Below are 21,695 nucleotides of genomic sequence, written 5' to 3'. Positions count from 1 at the left end.
AGACTTGGATGTTTATAAATTCTTATATTCAGGCATAACGCATGCGTGGAAAGAATGGTAGGCAACATGATTGTTGAACGATAAGCAAAACAAATTTCAAATCGTATAAGCAACACAAATTCTCTAATGAGAAACGAAATAAGGGGCATTCTAAGAACTTGGATGAGCTTTTATATACAAAAATGCTTAAATGAATCTGAAACATGAAAAGGCGCGCGCATGTTACACTTATAATACAAACAAAAGCCATAGTACGGCAATCAGCTCAGTAGAGTGACGAACGTTAATGCGTCGACAAACGCAATGAAAATAGTGAAAGTTTCGCAAGAATTTTTTGTGCATCTTTAAACATACATGCATGCACCTTTATAGCGTACTATTTGGTTTGCATTGCAGAGAATCGAGACGTGTTATAAGAAAATATGGGCCTTCGGGATAAGTTTCGCAAATTTAAACATAGTAGTCCTGCAAAAGGCATCGAATTGCGAAAGAGAAACGTACAGCAGAATTTTAATTCATCATCAGTTCCAGTTAGTGAGCAAACATTGCAGATGTGGCGCACCCTTCCAGCTCAAATTCGCCACGATCCCAGCATGGCTTCATTTAGAATGGAAAATGAACGATTTCGTGGTGGGTAATCAAAGCATAGACATGTACAGATACACACCAACGTAGAGCGTGATAGTCAGTGATAGTCAGAGGCTCTAAAAATCGAATTATTCTTCGTCCAGGCACTAATGTTGTCTTGAATAAATTTGTCTTGAATACAAGTCAGATTAGTTTAATGGATTTAGTTCAGGGATCGTTAAAGCAATCAAATCAATTAATGAGTTTTAGGCGACAAATGCGGACGTGTCTGAAAGGAAACGATATGAAATTGTTGTTGTTCCTTGAGAAGACTAACTGAACTGAGAAAATCTTCTGTTATTGTAATTCATAAACTTAGGTTCGTTCTTCCATATCCACAAATGTAGAATGCACCTTATCCCACGCTATGGAATCTTGTGAAGATTTTGAGCAAAGTCAGGCAGACTCACAATTTATAACAATGAAAAACATTTCGCACACAAATCACATCGATCTGGATGAAAAAAGGTAACTAACTAACATACTAATTATTGCTCTAAAGAGAACATTAACTTTTGCTCAAAATCATATATCAAGTAAGCAAGATGACGGATTGCTCTGCCATCGTGCGTTAAATCAACTAAAAGATGGCGAAATAAAAATTGAGAAACTAAAACGTCAGCATGTAAAAATTACAAAAAGAATTTGTTTATTGCTATTTTGGATATTTGCTGTTGCGGTGTTCATGTTGGTTGAGGAGAAGCATTTACTGGAGAAGACTCTTGAAGTGCCTTATGAACGAGATAAGTGTAAGAAATAATTCATACTCGAGACGATGATGAGAAAACAAAAAACAATTGAATTCTTAAAAACATGTTGCAGATTTCATGCTATGGCAGAAGCCGACCGGCGATTTCAAATTAAACATTTTTGGTACATTCAATGAAACGGTATATGACGTCAATGACACCGAAAATTATTTAACAATACAACCACAAATATCACATTCTGGTGAAATAAATAACATTTCTAATTTTAAGGTAAATTGATGTTCTTACGATGCGCGTAGATATTTATTTCTCTACGAGTTCGTATTGCCACTTTTTCGAAATAAATAATTTTCAAAGCTCTTGCACGAACAAAAAGCCAAGATGCCGTCTTCAACTCAATTCGAAGCTTATCGTTTCCTTTTTTCTTATTAACAACGTGAACAGGATGTTTTGCAAGTCTGGTTTGTGCCCCTGGTAAATGAGGAGATCTTGGACTACGCACCGGTATTAGTAAAAAATAAAACCTACAAAATGACAGATGAATTGTTGGAAAACTTATCGGAGGAGGAATGCGTATTTAGGCTAAAAATCTCTACAAACATGAATACAGATTTGGCGATTAAACTCATTTACAATCCTTTAATTATGAACATTAGAACGGGCGCTTTGCTTGCTGCTTTAATTCTGATGACATTCTACGCTCTGTTGATCTGGGAGGCATGTATTGCTTTAATATGAGTGTAACCATTTCATTCAATAGTAAGTATTGCTTCATTTCGCTCAGATATTTGAGCGAACATTTATAGCGATCGTCTGTTCGATATTATCAATTGCGGTGTTGGCTTGTTTCAATGATCGCCCCAATATGGAAGAAATCGTAGAATGGATGAATATGGAAATGTTAACTTTGCTGTTTTGCATGATGATCATCGTGGCTGTTCTAACAGAGACGGGAGTCTTTGATTACATAGCTGTTTTAGCCTTTGAAATTTCGGGCGGCAAGACGTGGCCTATGATCTACAGTCTATGCTTTATAACTTGCTTTGTGTCGAGCTTTTTGGATAACATGACCACCGTATTGCTAATGACTCCGGCGGTTATTAGATTGTGCGAAGTGTTGAATCTTGATCCTGTGCCAGTGTTAATGGGCGTGATAGTTCACTCTAATATAGGCGGTTGTTTAACACCGATCGGAGATCCCATAAGTATTATAATATATTCGAACCACTTCATGACCTCACATGTATTTAGACATCGCTTTCATTAACTTTTCAAAATCTTTAATTCATTTTTTACGTTTCGAAACGATTTCAAGGATATTACGTTTATGAAATTTGTGGGCCATACTTTACCTGGTGTCGCTTTAACTGCAATCCAAAGCTGCATTTACTTGCGATTGATTTTCCGCGATATTAATTCACTGCGCCTGAATGAACCCAAGGAGATAAAGGAGCTGCGTCGTGAAATACGTGTTTGGTACAAGGCAGCCAATTCGATTTCCTCATTTTCCAAGGACGATGACTCGGTGCGCGAAACCATCCAGCGAAAGGTTCGCATTTTGAAGAACGCATTAAAACGAAAATTACGCGAGTTAGAGATTACGGATGCTTACGTTCACACCTTGGAAGATTTGAAGTTGAAAGTAAGTACTTGGAAAAACACGTGGAACGCAAAGGAAATGAAAGGGTATATTTTTCCTCTCCTCTCCTCTATTTTAGTATCCAATAAAAAATAAGACACTGCTTATCCAAGCGAGCGGCGCGCTCGTATTTGTCATTGTTTGTTTTTTCATACAATCAGTGCCACGGTTAAGAACTCTACCTATGGGATGGGTCGCGTTATTGGGAATAATTGCTTTGCTGATAATTTTAAATCGCGACGATATCGATGAATTAATGCATAGGATAGAGTGGACGACTTTATTGTTTTTCGCTGCGATGTTCGTGATGATGGAATGCGTTGAACGATTGGGTCTTTTCGACTGGATTGGCCAGCTTACGGAGTCCATAATATTATGCGTGGACAAACGAAATCGCTTGGCTATGTCTATTTTTATAATATTATGGATGTCGGCCTTGGCATCAGCCATTTTAGATAGTGTACCTGTAACAGTCATGATGGTGAAATTAGTCACATCATTGGTGGCCAAATCAACGTTGGACTTGCCGCTGGAACCGTTGGTTTGGTCTTTGGCCTTTGGCCCAGCCTTGGGTGGTAAGCAAAATTCACCTATAACCTATAGAACTTCTTCATATTTTAAATCATTTACTTCTCTAGGCAATGGGACCCTCTATGGCGCTTCAGCTAATGTTATTTCAGCTGGTATTGCCGAGCAGCATGGCTATAAGATTTCATTTACACGTTATTTGAGGTTGGTTTTTCTGCCTTTCTTCTCTTGCAGAGAAGTCAGAGAAGTCAGCGAAATAATTAATTTTATCTTTTTAATAGAATTGTTTTCCCGATGATGTTGGCTCAGATTACCATCATTACCGGATATTTATTTATTTCTCACATTCTATTCGAGTGGCATTAAATGCTAAGAAGACTTTAAAGAAAATAATGGCAGTCTATTAGAAACCACGTACTTAACGTACTTAATGAGTATGCGGCAGATTCTCGATCGCTATAGAAGTAAATCCACCTATAAAAAGTTAAGAAATCTTTTTACATTTTTGCATTACGTATATATGTAAACTGTAAGCAGACGCGATGCTTATAAAAGAAATGCTGTAAAGTAATTAAAAACGATAATGATAATACCAATATATGTGTTGTGTGTATGTATAAAAGTTAATTCTCTTCAAATTTTGGGCAAAAATATATTCATGTGAATTGCTTTTCCGTGTTAGCAAAAAAAAAAAAAAGAAAAAAAAAATTTAATAAAAAAAAATGAACAATCAAAGAAATGCTTTTAGCAGTGTAAGATTAGCGGCGTCATCGTTTCATATTATTTTTTTCATTTTATTGTTGTTCGCATTCATTGACGTTCAACAAATGATGACCGTAATCTTGACATTCGTGTACGAATGCAAACAAAACAAAGGTTAAATAATTGAAAATAACATTATTTGTCAGAAAGGCCATTAACTACCTCCTTCGAAGGTAATAAATCGTAAATTGTAGACATAATGTAGAGCAGTAAACTAAAATTTAATTGAAAACATGCCGGTTACAGTCAATTTTTCATCATATGAACGCATACAGTGACCACTGTCGTCTACCTTCTCCTTCTCCCTTCGCACATATGCGCTGCCTAATTAAATATAATTAGAGACTAAGAGGCGCGATGGTTTGTCTTAAATGTGTTATAGGGAAATTTTTTTTGTTTTTTCAGTGGCCCGTGGTACATAGCTAACAAATTTTTGAAAAAGCAATTCAATGGAAAATTTATATTAGAGGAACAAAAACGCAAAACAAATAAAGCAGAAGCAGTACAAATGTATGTATTTTGGTATGGGTTTGGTATGATTAGACAAACGACGGATTGTTGTTATTGTATTTGGGGGCAATACAAGGCGAAAAAAGTTAGCACATCTGTGACGGGAGACGATGTGTCGTTGCTTTTCATATAAGCATGATGTGGGGGTCTCTTAATAATTTCCAATTTTATCCACAAATAGTTTTGAAAATAAGGCGTAGGCTAGTAGTGCTTGACGAAGGTCGCCATTCGCTCTCTTTTAACTAAATATTTTTCTACTCAATCGGAATTTGTTTGTGCTTGTCTTTGGAAAATAGACGCAAGCAAATAAATTTTTGTTTATCCATAAAATGTTTTGAAATTCGCGTAATATTTTGATTAACATAAGCTTATTGCCTGAAATATCTTTATCTTTACCATGGTACGGTTGAAGGCGAAATTGTGCGTGTTTGGTGAAAAGTGTCTATATATATGTATATTCATATTTGTTATGCAAATAAATCAAGAATTCAAAGCTAATCTATATAATAAAAAGGATAAAAGTAATTATATGGGGCCGACTTGGTTTCAATTACTAAACTAAATCAAATTAATTGCATTATAAAATGTCCTCAAGTCACTGTAGCACAAAAAGCAAGAACGAATCACCTAATCCTAATAATGATCAAATAAATACTAATGTGAATTCATACAATGATTATCTCGATAATTTAGAATCAGAACGTGAACGTGAGCGTCGCTCGAAATTGTTGGATATAATCAATTGGCTACAACAACGTCATCATGATAACCGGTGAGCTTGAATTCCTCTTATCCTTGTTACTATCGCTGTCGTCGAATCGTATCAAAAACAACATTAAAATTACATTAAATTTGCCTTAAGTTTTGGTCAGTTGACGAAAGTGTATTTATAAGTTGTTCAATTATATAATTAGAATACGTACATTCCGCGACGCTTACATATATACGCAGTGACCTACGACTGTGAATATTGCGGCTCAATAAGCACATTAACTTTACTTAACTAAATCCCGAAAGATATCGTTGCCAATGAGCTCGCTTTTCGCGCATATGCCGAACATGTCGAAAGCGTGTTGTACGTTAAGTAGAAGTTATCATTATCGTACGAAAGAAAATCCTTGGCTGATAGAAGTTCAATGAAGTGATAATAATTGAAGTCAAAAACGAATACTTTGTTATTTCCAAGCACACAAAGATCTATAGCAACTTAACATCAGTGCGTATGGCGCCATATGTGAAGAGAACATCGTATGTATATCAGTGTATGAGTAGATTAGCTTTCCATGACTTCAGTCCCGCGGAAGCTCTTCCGTCGACCTGCCGTGATTGGCATCATTTAAATAAAAAGTCTATTCTATCCTAAGCGGCCTCAGATGAGTACAACAGGTCACTTAACATAACCAACCAACAATTTTCAGAAATACTTGGAAATCTCTTCGATTTTCTCTACAAAACGTATAAATATTTCTATATATACAAGCATTTCATGCTTGACAGGAAGAAACATGTGGATTCCTCGCCAAAATAGATGAAGAGCGTAATGAAAAGATTTAAATTTAGAAAGATTGCTTTTGCGAGGAGACAATGTTCGCTTTTTGGCGGATCGGAGTACATGGCAGTCTGGGGTCAACGCAAGCAAAGAAAATATTTTTACGACTTTAACTTTGTCAAAAAATTTATATACATTTTCGAATAGCATCGCATTCTGAATCAATTTAAGTATGTCCGTCTGTCCATCTGTGCAATTTCTGACATTCCTTCAGCTACGAAACGAAACTATCGGCTTCACATTTGCTAGCAACATTGAAAGTTCTTGCAAGCAGCTTGGTGTTGAAAGTGAGCTAAATCGGTTAAAGGACATGCCTACATAAACTGAGAAAAAGTCTGCGCGCACGCTGTAGTCGTGTCTTTTAGCGAGAAAAACTAAGAGCACCTTCGGTTTCTGCATATTTTCTTGTTACTCATTAACAAGAACAGATACACGACATAAATTTCCACTTGCATTCTGCAAAAATAGAAAAATCAGACGCGTCCACTCAAGACTATAGAGATTTAACTTTTTCTGATTTTTTGTTTTAGTCTGTATTTATGCTTGATTATACAAATACTATTATTATAGCCAACACTTAACAGCCAAAGTAAAGCTTCAGAAGTTTTATAAAGTGTATAAATTCTTAAACAGCGTGATATTGTAAATTGATTAAGCCATGTCCGTCCATCTGCGGGGTATAGGTTGTTGACACTCTCCGGATCGCAAAAACGTGGATATCGACTTCAAATTTGGTAGAAGCATTGGAAATTTATGCACGCAAGCAGCCTGAAATTTTCCACAATTCTTTACACTCCATTACGTAGGCTATGCAAAGTTATACGTGGATCGTTTTTATTCACTTTTTTGAGGTTTTCTGCTTGTTGATCATAAGATAAACAAGACAGAATGAGTTGCGGCCCCAGCCGAGTTTACTAATTTTTCTTTTGTTTCCACACGTTTTTATCTAAAGAAATAAAAACAAATTTGAATATAATATTTACAAAGGCGATGAGTGTCAAAGATTCGCCCATAGGCGAATATAATTTTCTTACTTGTTGTAAAATGAAAGGTTGAAATATTAAATTCAGCACACATACCGCCACGAGAATAAGATTAAAGATTTCTTAATAGAATAATGAAAAGTTGCGAAAAAACTGATTTTCGCACATGCTTGAGCGAGTGAAACAAAAAAGTTGGCACCGTAACATAAAAAAGTGTGCAAGTATGAGAAACTCTTTGGATAAAATCTCTTAGCGAAAAAAAACATACACTGTTCAGATAAGTCGCTAAGATGGGGAAAGACTAAAAAAAGACTTTGCGCCTTCTAATCGAATCTTTTTTAAACTTTTCATAGAGGTGTTAGTATTAACAACTAGCTACCAACGAAGAACATAAAACTCTTCAATTGTAAAGCTTTATGAGAACTTTGGTTTCTGTTTGCAGCATACATAACAACAAAGCAATAGGAAGAGCGACTTGAAGCGGTATATTAAAAAATTCGTATTAAAATTTTCTTTTAAATTCACTCACTTTGTGTGTTCGTGGTTGCATGAATACATATATATAAAAGAAATTCAATTTTTATATTCTACAACACTTGCGGTACAGTGAACATTCATTGTATGTATGTACGCACTGCAAATGTGAATTGTACTTTTGGTTTTTGCGGGACGATCTAAATAATGTGGATAACTGCTAGAGCGAAGTGTTTTTTATACCTCTTTCAAAAGCTTAAGCCTTTAACTGCTTTAAACACATGTTCTGTCTGTTATCTTGACGTAGAGGAGTCAATTTTTCTACATTCAGGACATCAAAGGCAATTTCTGCTCTGCAAACGATCAACTTTCGTGAATACTCTTATTAGGGTGGGATACAAAAAATAAATTAAATTACTATTGTGATTTAATTTTCTTTATGAATCATTCTAAATTGTACCATTTTGTCGTGTGAACTTTAGTCTTCATTATATGAGAGGGGCTTCAAAAATTTCCCCAGCCGATTCAAAGTTTCCGTATCAACCGCTTAACAACTTTTGCCGGGAAATTTTGAAAAGTACAATTTTTTCCCATATAATGACTTTTCGGAGTAAACGTTATATGGAGAGTGGTGGATCCGAATCATTTTCAATAGCATTCGTCCCTGGGTCGAAACACGTCGTTGTAGCAAATTTCATCAAAATATGTCAAAAATTGCGATCTGTAGCTTGAACACAAATTTACGTAGACAGACATCAGACAAATAGACGGACAGACAAGCTTAGATCAAATACGACTATGATTTTGAAACGATCGATATAATAAGAGCTGGGCTCATTTTAGCCCTTCTGCGTGTTACACACGCGCGCACCAGCTTAATATATCCTTTACCACAAGTGGTGTTGGGTATAAATAGTATTAAACGATATTTGTAAACAGAAATGTTATCCGAAATTATTGTCTAAGTTGTTTACCAATTAATTGGATTTCAATTAAATATTTGCTCGTAGGATTTGTTGTTCTTGTAATTCTTTAAGGCACGTGATATATATTTTTCATTTGTTTGACTTTAGGGTTGAATTTAATTCACTTGCTTTGACTTGACTTGTGTTTGTGTGTGTGGGTCTATGTGTGTATTTCTTAACTAAGTTATCGTATTCCATCTACTTGTTGTTATGATTTTGTGAATTTCAACAAGAAATATTGATATTTAAACTTTGTCGAGACACTGTTTTTCTTATGCAACCAGCGACAAAAGGCATTATATCTGATATGTTACCAAAATATATACAAAGTAAAACAAGAGTTAACAAATAATTTGCCATAGATAATTTAGAAAAAACCTATATAAACAAGTAGAGCTTTTTCGGTCAAAGTATACGCCTTCAATTAGAAAACGTATCGATTTTTACGCATTTACGTGAATAGACTTTGTCGGTTTGAAATGTAGTGAAGGCGCTTTCGAGCAGTGTGGGACACTTGCTAAAGTAAAGTTTGTTCCATGTTTTGGAGACATTTGTAAGTTTGCATATAGTCGGAGAAAAAAAGAAAATAAATACTTGAGCTGAAGCATAACGCAAATGTCAAGCCATTCAGCTGCGCACTTATCCTTCGAGACAAGGTGGAAACTTCGTAGTTTCTTTCACCAAGATTCAAAAACATTTTCCTTACATTTTACGATCGAAAAAAAATGTCAAATCGTTATGCGTTCACTTGGTGAAAAACTAAAACAAGAGTTTTATACTATTAAGAGAGTTAAGAGAGAGCGAGAGAGACAGAGAGCGCGGAACAAAAAGATGCGGACCATACGGTGTGTGCAGCAGAATTTCCGATCAAACTATCAACTTTTCAAGTTTATTCGTTTGATACATTTTTGCACTATTTCCGAACCTGTCAATTCTAACCTTCCAGATCATTTCCAGATCATTTTCGTACAATTAATTCTAACAACTCATCATAATCATCAAAAAATGAATTTAAGTAACTCTTCGTAGCCGACTTTCCTGTGAAGATTTTCTAAAATAACATTTCTGGATACTTTTGTACCGACTGCTCTTAAGTCAAATACCTCCAATTGAGTCAATTACTGGAAAATTTCCTGCAACTGACGTTCCAAAATCAAATTTTCAACTTCAAAATAGATATCGTACTGGAGTCAGCGTAATGGGAGTGCATATGTTGCTAATATATATATTTAAGTGAGTAAATTCAATTTATTTCTAGGCAGGCTCGACAACAATAGAGATTTTCGCTTCCCGCTACGAGGATTAAGGTATCAGTAACCAGCTAAAATTTGGAAACTTGTTTAAGTCCAGACGGTTCCCAAACCACAAATCTCACAAATCCTTCAGCATTTGCAAAAGATTGTTAAGGACTGAGAAAGTTGAGGCCTGACAAAGTTTTAGTTGAACAAAATCAATTCTTAGTCTTTTGAAAATTTTCAATAATAATTTAAGTTGAGTAAAGTGAAATTTCGTTTCGTCGTCTATTTCCATGTTTTGACATCTCAATTCATGATGGCGCAGAAGCCTGCAAATATCCTTCAAGTTTCATACGGTAACGACTATTTTCGAGTTACGGTTTTGTTCAGATGCATTAGCCAATCGGAGCCATTCTTTTCGAGCTAAACTTATTTGCATCATGTGATAAATTATTGAAAACAGTTCTTCTGCCTGAGCACATAGAAATGCTAGTTTTTTGCTACATTGTCCTCTGAGTTCGTATGCACAAAGCAAACATCTTCCGTACACTTTATTACCCAGACTTTGTACAAAATCGAGAAATGTAATCCATTGCTTACTAATATCTTTTGCGTGTCTGTCATTTACTTTTGTATGCGAGATCAATACCAGGAACAATGTATAATCCCCTTATGTGCATATTATGTAATCTCATAGAGCATTTTGTGCGTCTCGTCATAAAAAATTAAATAAAATTTTTGAAAACAAAAACTACTTTTTGCTGTGTTTGAGTCAAAAATCCTTAAGCGAATTCTGTTGAGATTGTTGGAAATACACGTTAGCTGCCAGATAATTAATGATTTAGCAGGCAAAAGTATCCTTAATGGTTTCAATGCTAAGCATTTGATTGCCATTTAATCAGGGCTTCCATTTTTAAAAGGTGGAGCGTATCGATGGAATCGATGGCGTATCAATCGCGTATACTTTTATTATCCATTCTCCTAATAGTTTCCGTGTTCACCTTTTGATCAAGGCGTCGTTTTCCTGAAGGGGGCCGTAGCTCGTTTTGGTACCCGTTTCTAAAGAGCAGAAGAAAGCAAAATAAAAATGCATTACAAAAACATTATTAACACACGTATCTCAGATGATTTTAAATATTGTTGAGCTCCAGACAACTTAGTGGACAGATGTCGCCTACAGCGTTCCTAAGCGAACAATTCGTTATGGGCGATGGATCAATCACGGAATACATCAATTGTTTTATCAGATCATTGCTAACTACAAGTACTTAAGATCATACCAGTGGCAATGTTAACTTTTGCATTGTACTGCATTAAGCGGGTTACGGAAATTCAAGAACGTTTGAAGTATGCAAGGTATAAATTAAATCTGAAAATATTTGCTCGCACACCATATAAATAGATGTAAAAAAAAAACTGTGCTTGTACGAGTCTCTTATTGTTAGAAAAAAATATGCAAATGAGTTTTCACCTACGAGTTCCACATTTTGTATTTCGACATTGCAGCTGGTTCCACGTAAATATATTCTACCTTACAGACGCAAGGAAAAATGTATGTATTGGTGGGATCGATTTCAACCAATTGCCGTTAACTGCAAGTTTACTGCGTCTTAACCCGACAAAGAATCATTTTGTTTTGAATGCCATCCATTTCCTTTTTATTCATTTTCTCTATTTTTTATTCCTATTATTCAATATTCTTATCTTAATTTTAAGCGGATTGAGGCAAAAATCTCGCGAATTTCCCGCTGATGAAGTGTGCTAGTGAACTGATGTGCTAATCGAGACAGTAAAGTTAAAGAGAATTTTAAATTTCTGTTTCATCGGAAATGTTTTAGAAGTAATTGTTCTACTACCTGTTAGTTAACATTTGCATTAAGCAGAGAAGCGACTGCTTATAGTTATGTTTATTTATAAAGACTAATGGGATTCTGTGAATTTATTACATTAATTTATTAATCTCTTACGTGTTTTCCATAACTGCATGTTCTTTATATTAAAATTGGCAACAAAATCGTGTTTGCTAAAAGTCTTTGCAAAAAAAAAATATACTTTTATTGCGCAACAATGTTCGCGAAAAACGCCCTCAGTTAATGAAGAAATTCAAACTTTATACTTACGATTGCGCAGATATATATATTTATTTATATCCTACAGCGCTTGTACTGCAAGAGTATATTAATTTTGGAATAAAAGGATTAATAGGTTAGGTATATAAAAACCCTGGAATGAAATTCGTGGACTGTGTTTGAAGAACTATCACTAGTCGTAGTGAACTTTTAGTTATTATCTCCACTGGACGAAATAAAAATGTGTACTTAATTCGTGTCTTGTTACAACATTTACTCTATATCATACTCGATCGGGCATATAGACTTACATCAACGTTTAGCACTAAAAGTCTATCATATAAGACTTATTGTATTTGCACACTTGAACTTTGAACATTAAACCTGAGAGGTTCTTGTCTTGAACTGTCTTGATTAACGTGACGCCTTCTCTCAAGCATATCATAAGTTGCGTGGCTCTTCTCCATTTGCAAGCCTCCTAAAGCAAGGGCTTTTTAATTAGCGTTTTCAGTCTGATGATGATGGACTTATTGAACCACTCACCATACGCGAAGGATGCCAATAACTAATTACATTTTTTCACTTTCTATTGACAATTTCGTAAGCACATGGTTACGCGCCCTTCTAAACTAATGTAATCCTTTATTTAGTCAGTTTGTTCTCTTCCTTTTCTATTAAACAACGCATTACTTGGTTTAGCTAATTCTTTAGATTATATCTACCTTTGTACTACTCCGACCGGGACAAATGAGGAAAAGTTTTTATTCTCATGAAATATACCTTTGATAAGGTAAGAGTTCGCAAATCTATTTAATCATTTCCAGCTGACAGAGTAACAAAATATTTGTTTATCTATGGTTGGTATGGTGTGATAAATATATACAAGAATATATTCTTTCTATTCGATTTGATTTTCAAAAGTCCATGCACTTAAAAGAGTGTGTGTAATTGTGTAAGCAAAAATGACTGAAGGGTGCTAATAAATTCGATTGAAGCTAAAAGCAAAACTCTTTCATTTCCTTTTATGTCTGCACAACTTATCGTAACAGGCTTTATAAGAAGCTTTCAAACAGGTTAAAGCACATTGCACACATTTGCTAGTTAATCAATAGCTTCCACTGTTGAAAGAATAACGAAATTTGTGCAGAAAATTTCTTAACTTTAATACGTTATAGCCATGAGCAGGCATCAAGCTAAGATAGGTACGCAGAAAGCGATTAATACATATTTGTAGTGCCACTAGTTTCTAAATTAATAGTGTAAGGCATTCATTCATTCATAGTTCAGTGTTAAAATTTCTCTTTTCTCTGTGAGTGTAAATCGTTTTCCAGTTTTCCAATCAAGCAATTTTTCTCACGTCATTTGATGAGGTGTGATCGTTTTATCATCTATTTCGCTTTGGACCACGTCGTTGACATTGGCGTTTGTTTTTAATAGCCTATATATTGAGGAATGGCTGCCTGATTGCTTGTTTGGTCATCTGTTTTCCAAATGTATGTTTCTTTAGGTAGCGATCTTACTTAAGATAGTGTAAGTACGAGCTAGGTGAACAAGAGTTGCTGTGAGGTAGTTTGTGTTTCTGTTTGTCTAGAGACCAAGATTCCATGTAAAAGGAATGCAAGTACATTTTACTGTCTTATATTGAAGGTGATTTCCGACAAAACTGAGCATCTGTTCTTTAAAGGGGAATATTAAGCAGCAAGTGGTTTGGGCAGACGCATTTATATCATTGTCTTCATCGATGTACAGAAATTGCAAAATTCTTTATCAATTGTATGAGTTTCTAAGATCGATCGGGACAATCTTTATACTAATCTTGTTTCATCGCCCTAGAATGGATCAGCTGAACCAATTTTTAAGTCGATATCTGCTATAAGTTGTAAGCTACTACGGCTTGCATATTATGAAACGTTTGCCTTGACGTGTAATCTTCAGCTAAGGGTACATAAGCCAAGTTATAACTCTCTATTCTAATTTTTGCGACCGCAAAGAATAAATTTGAAGACCATTGAGAATTTGAATCCCATATACATTATATGAGGAGATGTTTAGCTGAAAAACAGCTTTTCCGCACAAGCACCCAAAATTCAAGATGCAAAGTACAAATGGCATTAATAGACTAATATTACTAATCTTGCAATTTGGGAAGTTTTTTTGCACACTTTAACGGCTATGTGTTACTTAGGTAAGAAGTAAGAATATTATCGCCTGGCAAGGCCGACAATTAGATACCCTATACTATTTCGCCTCGTACAATTACTCACCGCTTTTGATAATAATACGGCAAAAGTCATATGTTATTCTCATTTTTATGAAAGCCCCAAACATCACATGACATGTGGTTCCAATTTAGCAAATTTAGTTTATTTGTCAAAATATTTTATTATTGTTAGCTTTCCGTCATAAAAAGGTAGAGTTTAGATTGCCTCCCCCTAACAAAGGCGTGCTTTTCTAATAAAGCCTATGTATGTTAAGCTCTAAAGAATGAACAATAGATGTGATCCAAATTCCGTGCATTTAATTTGTTGGCAAATTGTTGCTACGGATCAATTTTCATCACAAACTATTAAAAATTAGGCCTTTTTGGCATACAAGTGTTTATATTGCCTGCGAATCCTTCTGTGCCGTAGTATCCAAAAAATGGAGTTACGTGCTCCAAATTCGGTACGGTTGATTTTTATCTCAGTTTACTATTACAAATGGATTTTCACCATAAAATATTGAAAATTATACCTTTTCACCATAGCGAGATTCCGTTTGAAAAAATTGCTTAAGCAGAAGTAATTCTTTCATACGATTTCGAAATGTCAAGCTACCATTACTCAGCGAATTTTGTCGAGTAATTATGAAAACTGCCTTTTAACGACTTGTCAAAATAATAATATGTGGTGAAGTGATCAAAAAAATGAGCCAATCCGAAGCGTTTTCAAGAGCGTTCAGTGTATCAAACAATTATGCATGGACGGATAGACATCAGACGGAAAGACAAGCTTAGATCGATTAAGAAAATGATGGGACCATATATTAAGCCGTTCTGGGTGGTATGTACGTCCGCACAAACCTATTATACTCTGTACCACAAACGGTGTAGGGTATGTAAATTAATTGAATTTTTCAAACCAACTTTATGAGTGACGATAAAAGATTTCGATATTGACTATGTGTTTTGCGCACACAGAATTCTGCAGTCGCGCTCAAAATATTTATAAGCAAATATGAATAGATATGTACGTATGTGCATAGATTGAACAGAAACAGACATCTTGGAAAATTAAGGTTGCCAGAGATTTATTTAGTTTGCAACTTTCGTTGAGGACGGTCGATTGCTGCCAATTTGTCGGTCACACATTTCGTGCATTTGCTTCTTAAAATACTTCTTCTACTAAAAGTTAAAAGAAATTGTTAACGTCCAGTAAATATTATTAAATAAATGAAAAAGAGTGTAAAGAGTGACGATTCATTTGATCCGTTCGTCGCGGTTGTAAAATGTGTATTGCGGAGCACGGGAAAGAAAGTTTCCTTAAATCTTCGAAAATGCAATAAAGCAGCAATTAATAAGAAGTTGGTGTCTCTCAAAAGAATAATAAAGGAATGGTGGACAAATTTCAGTTTCCCAGTCTTAGTTCAGTGCGATAGGTTGAATGAAAATCCTCACTAGTCTTTTGCTTTTTTTTTGCATTTTTTTTTTATTTTTTTTTTCTTAAGAGAAAAGCTAACCATCCACTTTTGTTGTAGCTATGGACCAATATCCCATTCTCCCCACTTCTTTAATGCCATTAGTTCAACTGGTCTAAATTGTTTTGCTATTGTATATGTTTTCCTTCTTTTTCCCTACTGAACACGTAATACGCGCGTCAATTTAATCATCAAACTGGAAGTTCGTTACAAGTTGTATAGAGATGAATATCTCTAGCTATTTGAAGTGCATTTGTTATGAAAATGAAATGATGTTTTGCCACAAGATAGCATTTCTTTTCTAACATTCTTCACTAAATTACAAACAGCTAAAAACACCGACTATTAAATGCCCTACGCCACCGTATAAAGTAAAAAGTTTTATGGGAATTAATCGAAAAAGGTCGTCCAATCCAAACCAGTTTCAATAGCGTTCATCCTCGGGCCAAAATATGTCAATGCACCAAATTTCATTTATTTATTTCAATTTACTGTAAGCTTCTCCTTAAGCTAATAAACATGCATTACAGCAAATCAGCAAATTTCTGATTTTTACATATACATAAACAAAATTATCGTACAAATTGTTCTATAAATATTAAAAATATTAAAAAATAAGGAATGTTACGAATTGACTCCCCAGCCACGTGAAGGGATGAAACTAAAAAAAATATTTAGGAAAAAACAATTTTGTCAACATATCTTAAAAATTGCCAATTACGCGTAGAGCACGTGAGCACAATTGACGGGCAGACATGAGACGGACGAAGAAGCTCAAACCTATTGAAGAAATAGCTCCAAAGCAATAAATCTAATAAGAGACGGGTTCGTTTAAACTTCTTCCAAGCGTAACACACATCCGCCAAAGCTTAACATACTCTTGATCTTAAATAGTGTAGGGTATAATGATTGCTTTGCTGGGCTGAAGGCTGAGAAAGCTTCGCAGTGCAAATGAACAGAAATCTGATATGAAACGCATCTTATATTGAAGATGTCGCTTAAATTGTAGTTGTGATGGCATTTGATCGTAGTTGAGATTCAAGCCTTTGTGGAAGCACGGAGTTTTGCATAAGTGAAATTGTTTATGTTACTTGTGTGTGGTGTCAAAATGTTAAGCAATTGTTGTACATCAAATTTAGCGGTAAAGCATTTCGTTTACAATGTGCGCCTCAAAGAGTGTACACCTTTGTCGTTTATTTTGTGTTTCTATTAATATATTTATTCAATGAAATTGTTGTCTTCCATTCCAATGCATAATACGTAGTGTGTTTCGATAACACCAACATAACATTTGATAACATTTTTCCAAAGGAATTTCATTTAATAATAGATAAATGAAACGTAGTTCTTCGGAATTATTTGTGTCTTCTTTGAATTGTTTATTTCTTATTTATTATCACTTGCAGCTAGTAATGAAAAAGCCTCTCCCTGTATTTATTTATTCTGCTTTGTGTATATATGTGGTTTCGTAGATTTGCAGATTCAAGTTTTTGTAAAAATATAATTAGTTTTAAGGGCGTATGCTTCTGCCCAATGACTGATGTTAACTATACGCAATGATTACCCGAAAAGGAGGAAATCATTATCGCATTCATATAAAGCACATTTCCTCTTAAATTCTTTATGTACACACATGTACATTGTATGTATGGACTTTCAGGCGCTATTAATTAAGTCAATAATTTTCGCTGTTAATCTTATTTTATGAAGCAATTCCTCTGTCATATGATGACAGATATAATGAATAAACATTTGGTTTTAGAAATTTTGCTAAAATATTTCCTTTTTTTTCTACACCCTACGGTAAATAGATTTCGAGTAAGTGTATCAAATGCTTAGAAGCACTTGATGTATGTCAATCCACTTTTTATTACAAAAAGCCATTAAGAATCATATCCTTAATCGATTTCGGCTTGCTTGTCCTTCCGATATCCGTTGAGGTATTATTTCATTTAACTTACAGATGACAGTTTTTGCGGTGTTTTGATCCAAGCCCCAAGCTAAGCGCAAGCCATTGAAAATGAATTCCATTTCTAATATTTCTCGACAAAAAGCGGTGGAAAATAGCATTTTAAGATACGAAATATCCGCCTGAGTGGCCGAGTAGGCAAGAGTCTCGACTAGCAACTCAATGGTCGTGGGTTCAAACCTAAAGTGCGGTAGAGTTTTTAATAAAGCCGAAAGCCTTAGATGCTAGTGCTTTAAGACTTTAGTCTTAGAATTTATTCTCTGGCTAAATTTAAAAAAAAAAAAAAAAAAAAAAAAAAAAAAAAAAAAAAAAAGATACGAAATGAATGCAGAAAACATATGGAGGGAATGGGACCATTAGTCGAGCGCCTTCCATAAAACCATTCTTATACAAAGTTAAACATTTATAGGGGAGCAAAATTCAGTGTTTGCTGGTTTATAATGAAAATCGATTGACTTATGAAATTGCTATGCTAAGTTTAGACTATGCACGTTCGTAGGTCCCTTTTCTGGACTATTTCTCATGGTCAAATTCCTCATGAGATGCAAGCTTATAGAGGAAATAGGCGAAAATTCGCATTTAGCAAAGCTATGCAGGGTAGTTGGTCTTGCCGAATTAAAGCTTTTCCATATATCTTGTGTTTAATTCTTTCCTCTGTTATTTTGAGCGCACCCACCTCTACGCCATAAGAGGAAGTATAAGAAAGCTCGTTACAACTCAATTGATCGCTTGATTTATTGATAAAACATGCCAGTACTTCTTTTAATACACCAATGCTGGATTTTCATTTTAAGGATTGAAGTTGGAAAACTGTAGCTTACGTTTTTTTTTGAGAATACGTTTCTTATTCTTAGCACAAGTACTTAATATTGCGGGAGTTTGTAACGAACGTTTGATTTTTCTGACACAAAAAGGAAAGAGTGCTTCGCCCTTCCACACTCGCGCAGGTTGCGGATGTCAATGAATATTTTTTTAAAGTTTCACTTAGATCACGCCATGTTTCATATATAATGAGTCGCGTAAGTCATTCTTTATCGTTTATCATGTTCAGAAAAAGCTTTACTTTGGAAAGAACAAACAGAAAATATAAAAATAGTTTCAAAAACTTGTTCACAAATGCAGAGTAAAACATGCAAATTAATCGTCTAGAAGAGGGGGAAAGTAGGTAAGAGAACTTACCTTTCATTCTATTGTTCGGCCATTGTATTGCATTGATATGTTTTGGGTCGATTAGGGCATTCTCATGAAAAGTTTCATTCGGGAATATCAAATAATAATATTTTTCAAAAAAACCGAACAAAAATAGTACCTACGTCCGCTAAACGAATGTAGAAAACTTGGACGGGATGGGATCACTTTCCATAAGCGAGCCTTTGTATGACGAAACGTTTTTAGGATTTCATGCTGAAAATTTGTTCACTTTGTTAGTTTAAATTTCTGACCCATCCTCACATCAGATTCTTCAGGAGAGTTAAGCTTTTATATGGCAGTGGTAAAGAAAGCTCTAACCACATTATTTTAACTTGTTCAAAAGTAAATAACGTAATTGGAGTTGGTTAGTGTCTGGTATGATCGATTTTGAGTGATAGATTGAGTCTGTCAGTGTAATCTTAGTAATCGTTTATTACTACAAAAGATTTTCAATTCATTAGATCTTCTTCTGTTTGTATGTGTAAACGAAATTCTTCCTAAACGATGTGCAATGTGTATGTAGGACTGTATACAAAATGGTATTAAGTTCCGGAATCCTATTTACTTAAATAAAGAGTATGAGCGAAATGTGTAAAATTTCAGTTTGCATCTCTCTGCATACATAAAAACAATATACGATAAACGTGTACATTTAAAATAATTTCCAACCATGCATGGAAAAGCAGTTAAAAGAAGAATATTTATCACTCAGTGACCGCTACAGTCGGAATAAATAAATTTGTCAGTACGTAAATAAAACAAGATGAGATATACGATTGAATTCAAGCAGACATTAAAGAGGAAGTTGAGAAGAGGAATTGATAGGAACACGCATGTGTACTATTAAAAAATATGTTGCAATAATAAATTTAAATGAAATGTTTTTAATGCAAATGAAAATGAGAACAAAAGCAAATGTACAAAAGAAACAAAGTTTAATAATTAAATAAAACAAAGAAATTGCTTAACAAATTTGAGTGGAAAAGAGTACCTGATTCGATTTCCTTGCATCTCTCATAAGCACAAATTTTATCTGAAACGAATGTAAAGAGGTTTTACAACGCTACATATCCATCCCAACATAAGCAGTACGGAAAATTAATTTAACTTGAATTGAAGAAATTTCTCGGAAATGTCGTAAATATTTTTTTTTTTTTGCTTTTTTTTAATTGAAATTCTACAATAAAAATTTTAACAAGTGAATTTAACGCAACTGTGATCTAAATTGAGCCTTAAGTTGAGCTTTTAGTGCGGCATACGTAAAAAAGCAGCTAAGCATCCGTCAGTTTTCGTCGATTCAAGTCAAGTAATTATCGCATAAGTCAGTCGACAAGTTTCATGTAGTATGCGTGTTAAAGTTGGCAAACGTATATGGTTGCGCGGAAAACGCTCAAAACACGATAGTTTTCCTAAAACAAGGTAATTATTCTCTAATGTCATCTCTTGCGATATCAGCTCCTATCACTTACCGTAAGAATATCAATCAAGCGAAGACCAGGGACGGCATCCAACTGGATGCCACCCCTACAGGTCTTTGTGTAAAAAATATAATCGTAAAAACCATTTTTTTTAACAAATTTGGAACGCAAAATGTGAGGGAAGAGGATAAAAGCGATTCTTTCTAGAATGATTATGTAATCCATGGGCACGATTTGTTCTAAAATTAACAATTTGATAGAAGTTGGATATTATTGTCGACTTGATTAATTTAATTAATTACCTGGGCAAGACGTGCCACGACCTAAAAGATCTATTGTACACGACCATGTTCTTAGACCCCCAGTTTTAGGGTTTTTATGAATTTCGCCACTTTCTTTGGGTCGAAGGACCATACCGTGTCTGGCGTAGTACTTGGTGTCTGATTTGGATATTGCCGACTTACTTCAACTTACTTCTGATTGGATCTTAAATCACTATATTATTGTTCAGTTAGTTATTGCAGCAGTAGTTACCAGGTTCCTATCTTGGGATATTTTAGTAGCTATCAAAGCGCCGTCGAGGCAGCGCGATGTAAGTACGTAGAACGGGGAATGCCGTTGAAAATATTTTAAAATGACGTTGGATATGGTTGCTGCGAATACGAAGTAAGTTTGGTCCAGTGAAGTAATGCTATTAGCACAGAACATGTCAATTGGTAGAGAACATGCCTTGTTCGCCTGTCTAGAATTTGGTGCACAAATATGTGAGCCGCGTGCCACGAGAAATGTTGCAATTATGCCAAAACGAAAGGTTACAAAACCTGTTACAGCTGGCAAAATGTTGCAAGGGGAGAGAGTTGACATTTCAGACGTTGCACACTTTTAATTAACTAAGGCGCGTTATATTGCATGATTCAAATTGCTAAGCTCCAAACTAACTCGGTTTGTTTGTGGACAGCTTGTACTGTCATTTCAGAATGTGGTAATACTTTGCCATGTCTGGGCCAACATTTTGTGCTTACAAAGAGAAGCTGCCTACCCGTAATTGACGATTGATTGAACTTGAACTTGATTTAAATGTGATTGTCGTAATGTTTTAAAGCATATCAGAAATTCTGGAGAAGCAGCGTGAGCGGCAGAGCGATTGAAGCAAAACTGAAAGAAAGAGATTTTGAATTTGAAGTTAATGAAATGCTTAACTTTTATTCCCGTATGTGTTTGTACGTACACGCGTGCCTTGGTTTAACAGGATATTTGTTAAAACACAATTTTCATAGAACACGGTGCAAAATTTGCGAATATTACAACACGAGTTTGATAAAACGCGATATCAAAAAATGGCATATGATCTCCGGTGGGCTTTTTTTCAATTGCTTTTTGTTTTTATTTTC

At 34.8% G+C, this 21,695-nt stretch overlaps 2 protein-coding genes across 2 annotated transcripts in view; both read left to right on the top strand.

Moving 5' to 3' along the window:
- The first annotated feature begins 269 nt into the window (after positions 1-269).
- Positions 270-4,130, top strand: LOC119635289 (P protein). The gene is made up of 10 exons (XM_038030032.1): positions 270-630; positions 975-1,095; positions 1,165-1,376; positions 1,450-1,607; positions 1,782-2,054; positions 2,122-2,580; positions 2,653-2,979; positions 3,056-3,551; positions 3,615-3,708; positions 3,786-4,130. Exons 1-10 carry the CDS (start codon positions 423-425, stop codon positions 3,868-3,870), a joined length of 2,433 nt encoding a protein of 810 aa, XP_037885960.1. The 5' UTR covers positions 270-422; the 3' UTR covers positions 3,871-4,130.
- Positions 4,131-4,985: 855 nt separating this feature from the next.
- The window catches only part of LOC119635407, a 20,739-nt gene continuing 4,029 nt past the window's right edge, over positions 4,986-21,695 (top strand). Inside the window, exon 1 of the mRNA XM_038030217.1 lies at positions 4,986-5,548. Coding sequence (XP_037886145.1) covers positions 5,361-5,548 — 188 coding nt within the window. The 5' untranslated portion in view covers positions 4,986-5,360. The remainder of the gene's footprint in view (positions 5,549-21,695) is intronic.

Source organism: Glossina fuscipes, unplaced genomic scaffold, assembly GCF_014805625.2.
Source record: "Glossina fuscipes isolate IAEA_lab_2018 unplaced genomic scaffold, Yale_Gfus_2 26, whole genome shotgun sequence".
In the NCBI taxonomy this organism is placed as follows: domain Eukaryota; kingdom Metazoa; phylum Arthropoda; class Insecta; order Diptera; family Glossinidae; genus Glossina; species Glossina fuscipes.
This window is presented reverse-complemented; position numbering and strand designations above follow the sequence as displayed.

Bases quoted from the DNA above. Each gene is read 5' to 3' on its own strand.
- LOC119635289 (XM_038030032.1), top strand. From the start codon at position 423: ATGGGCCTTCGGGATAAGTTTCGCAAATTTAAACATAGTAGTCCTGCA. The intron at 631-974 runs GTGGGTAATCAA...CCACAAATGTAG, and splicing joins GGAAAATGAACGATTTCGTG to AATGCACCTTATCCCACGCT. The intron at 1,608-1,781 runs GTAAATTGATGT...CAACGTGAACAG, and splicing joins ATAACATTTCTAATTTTAAG to GATGTTTTGCAAGTCTGGTT.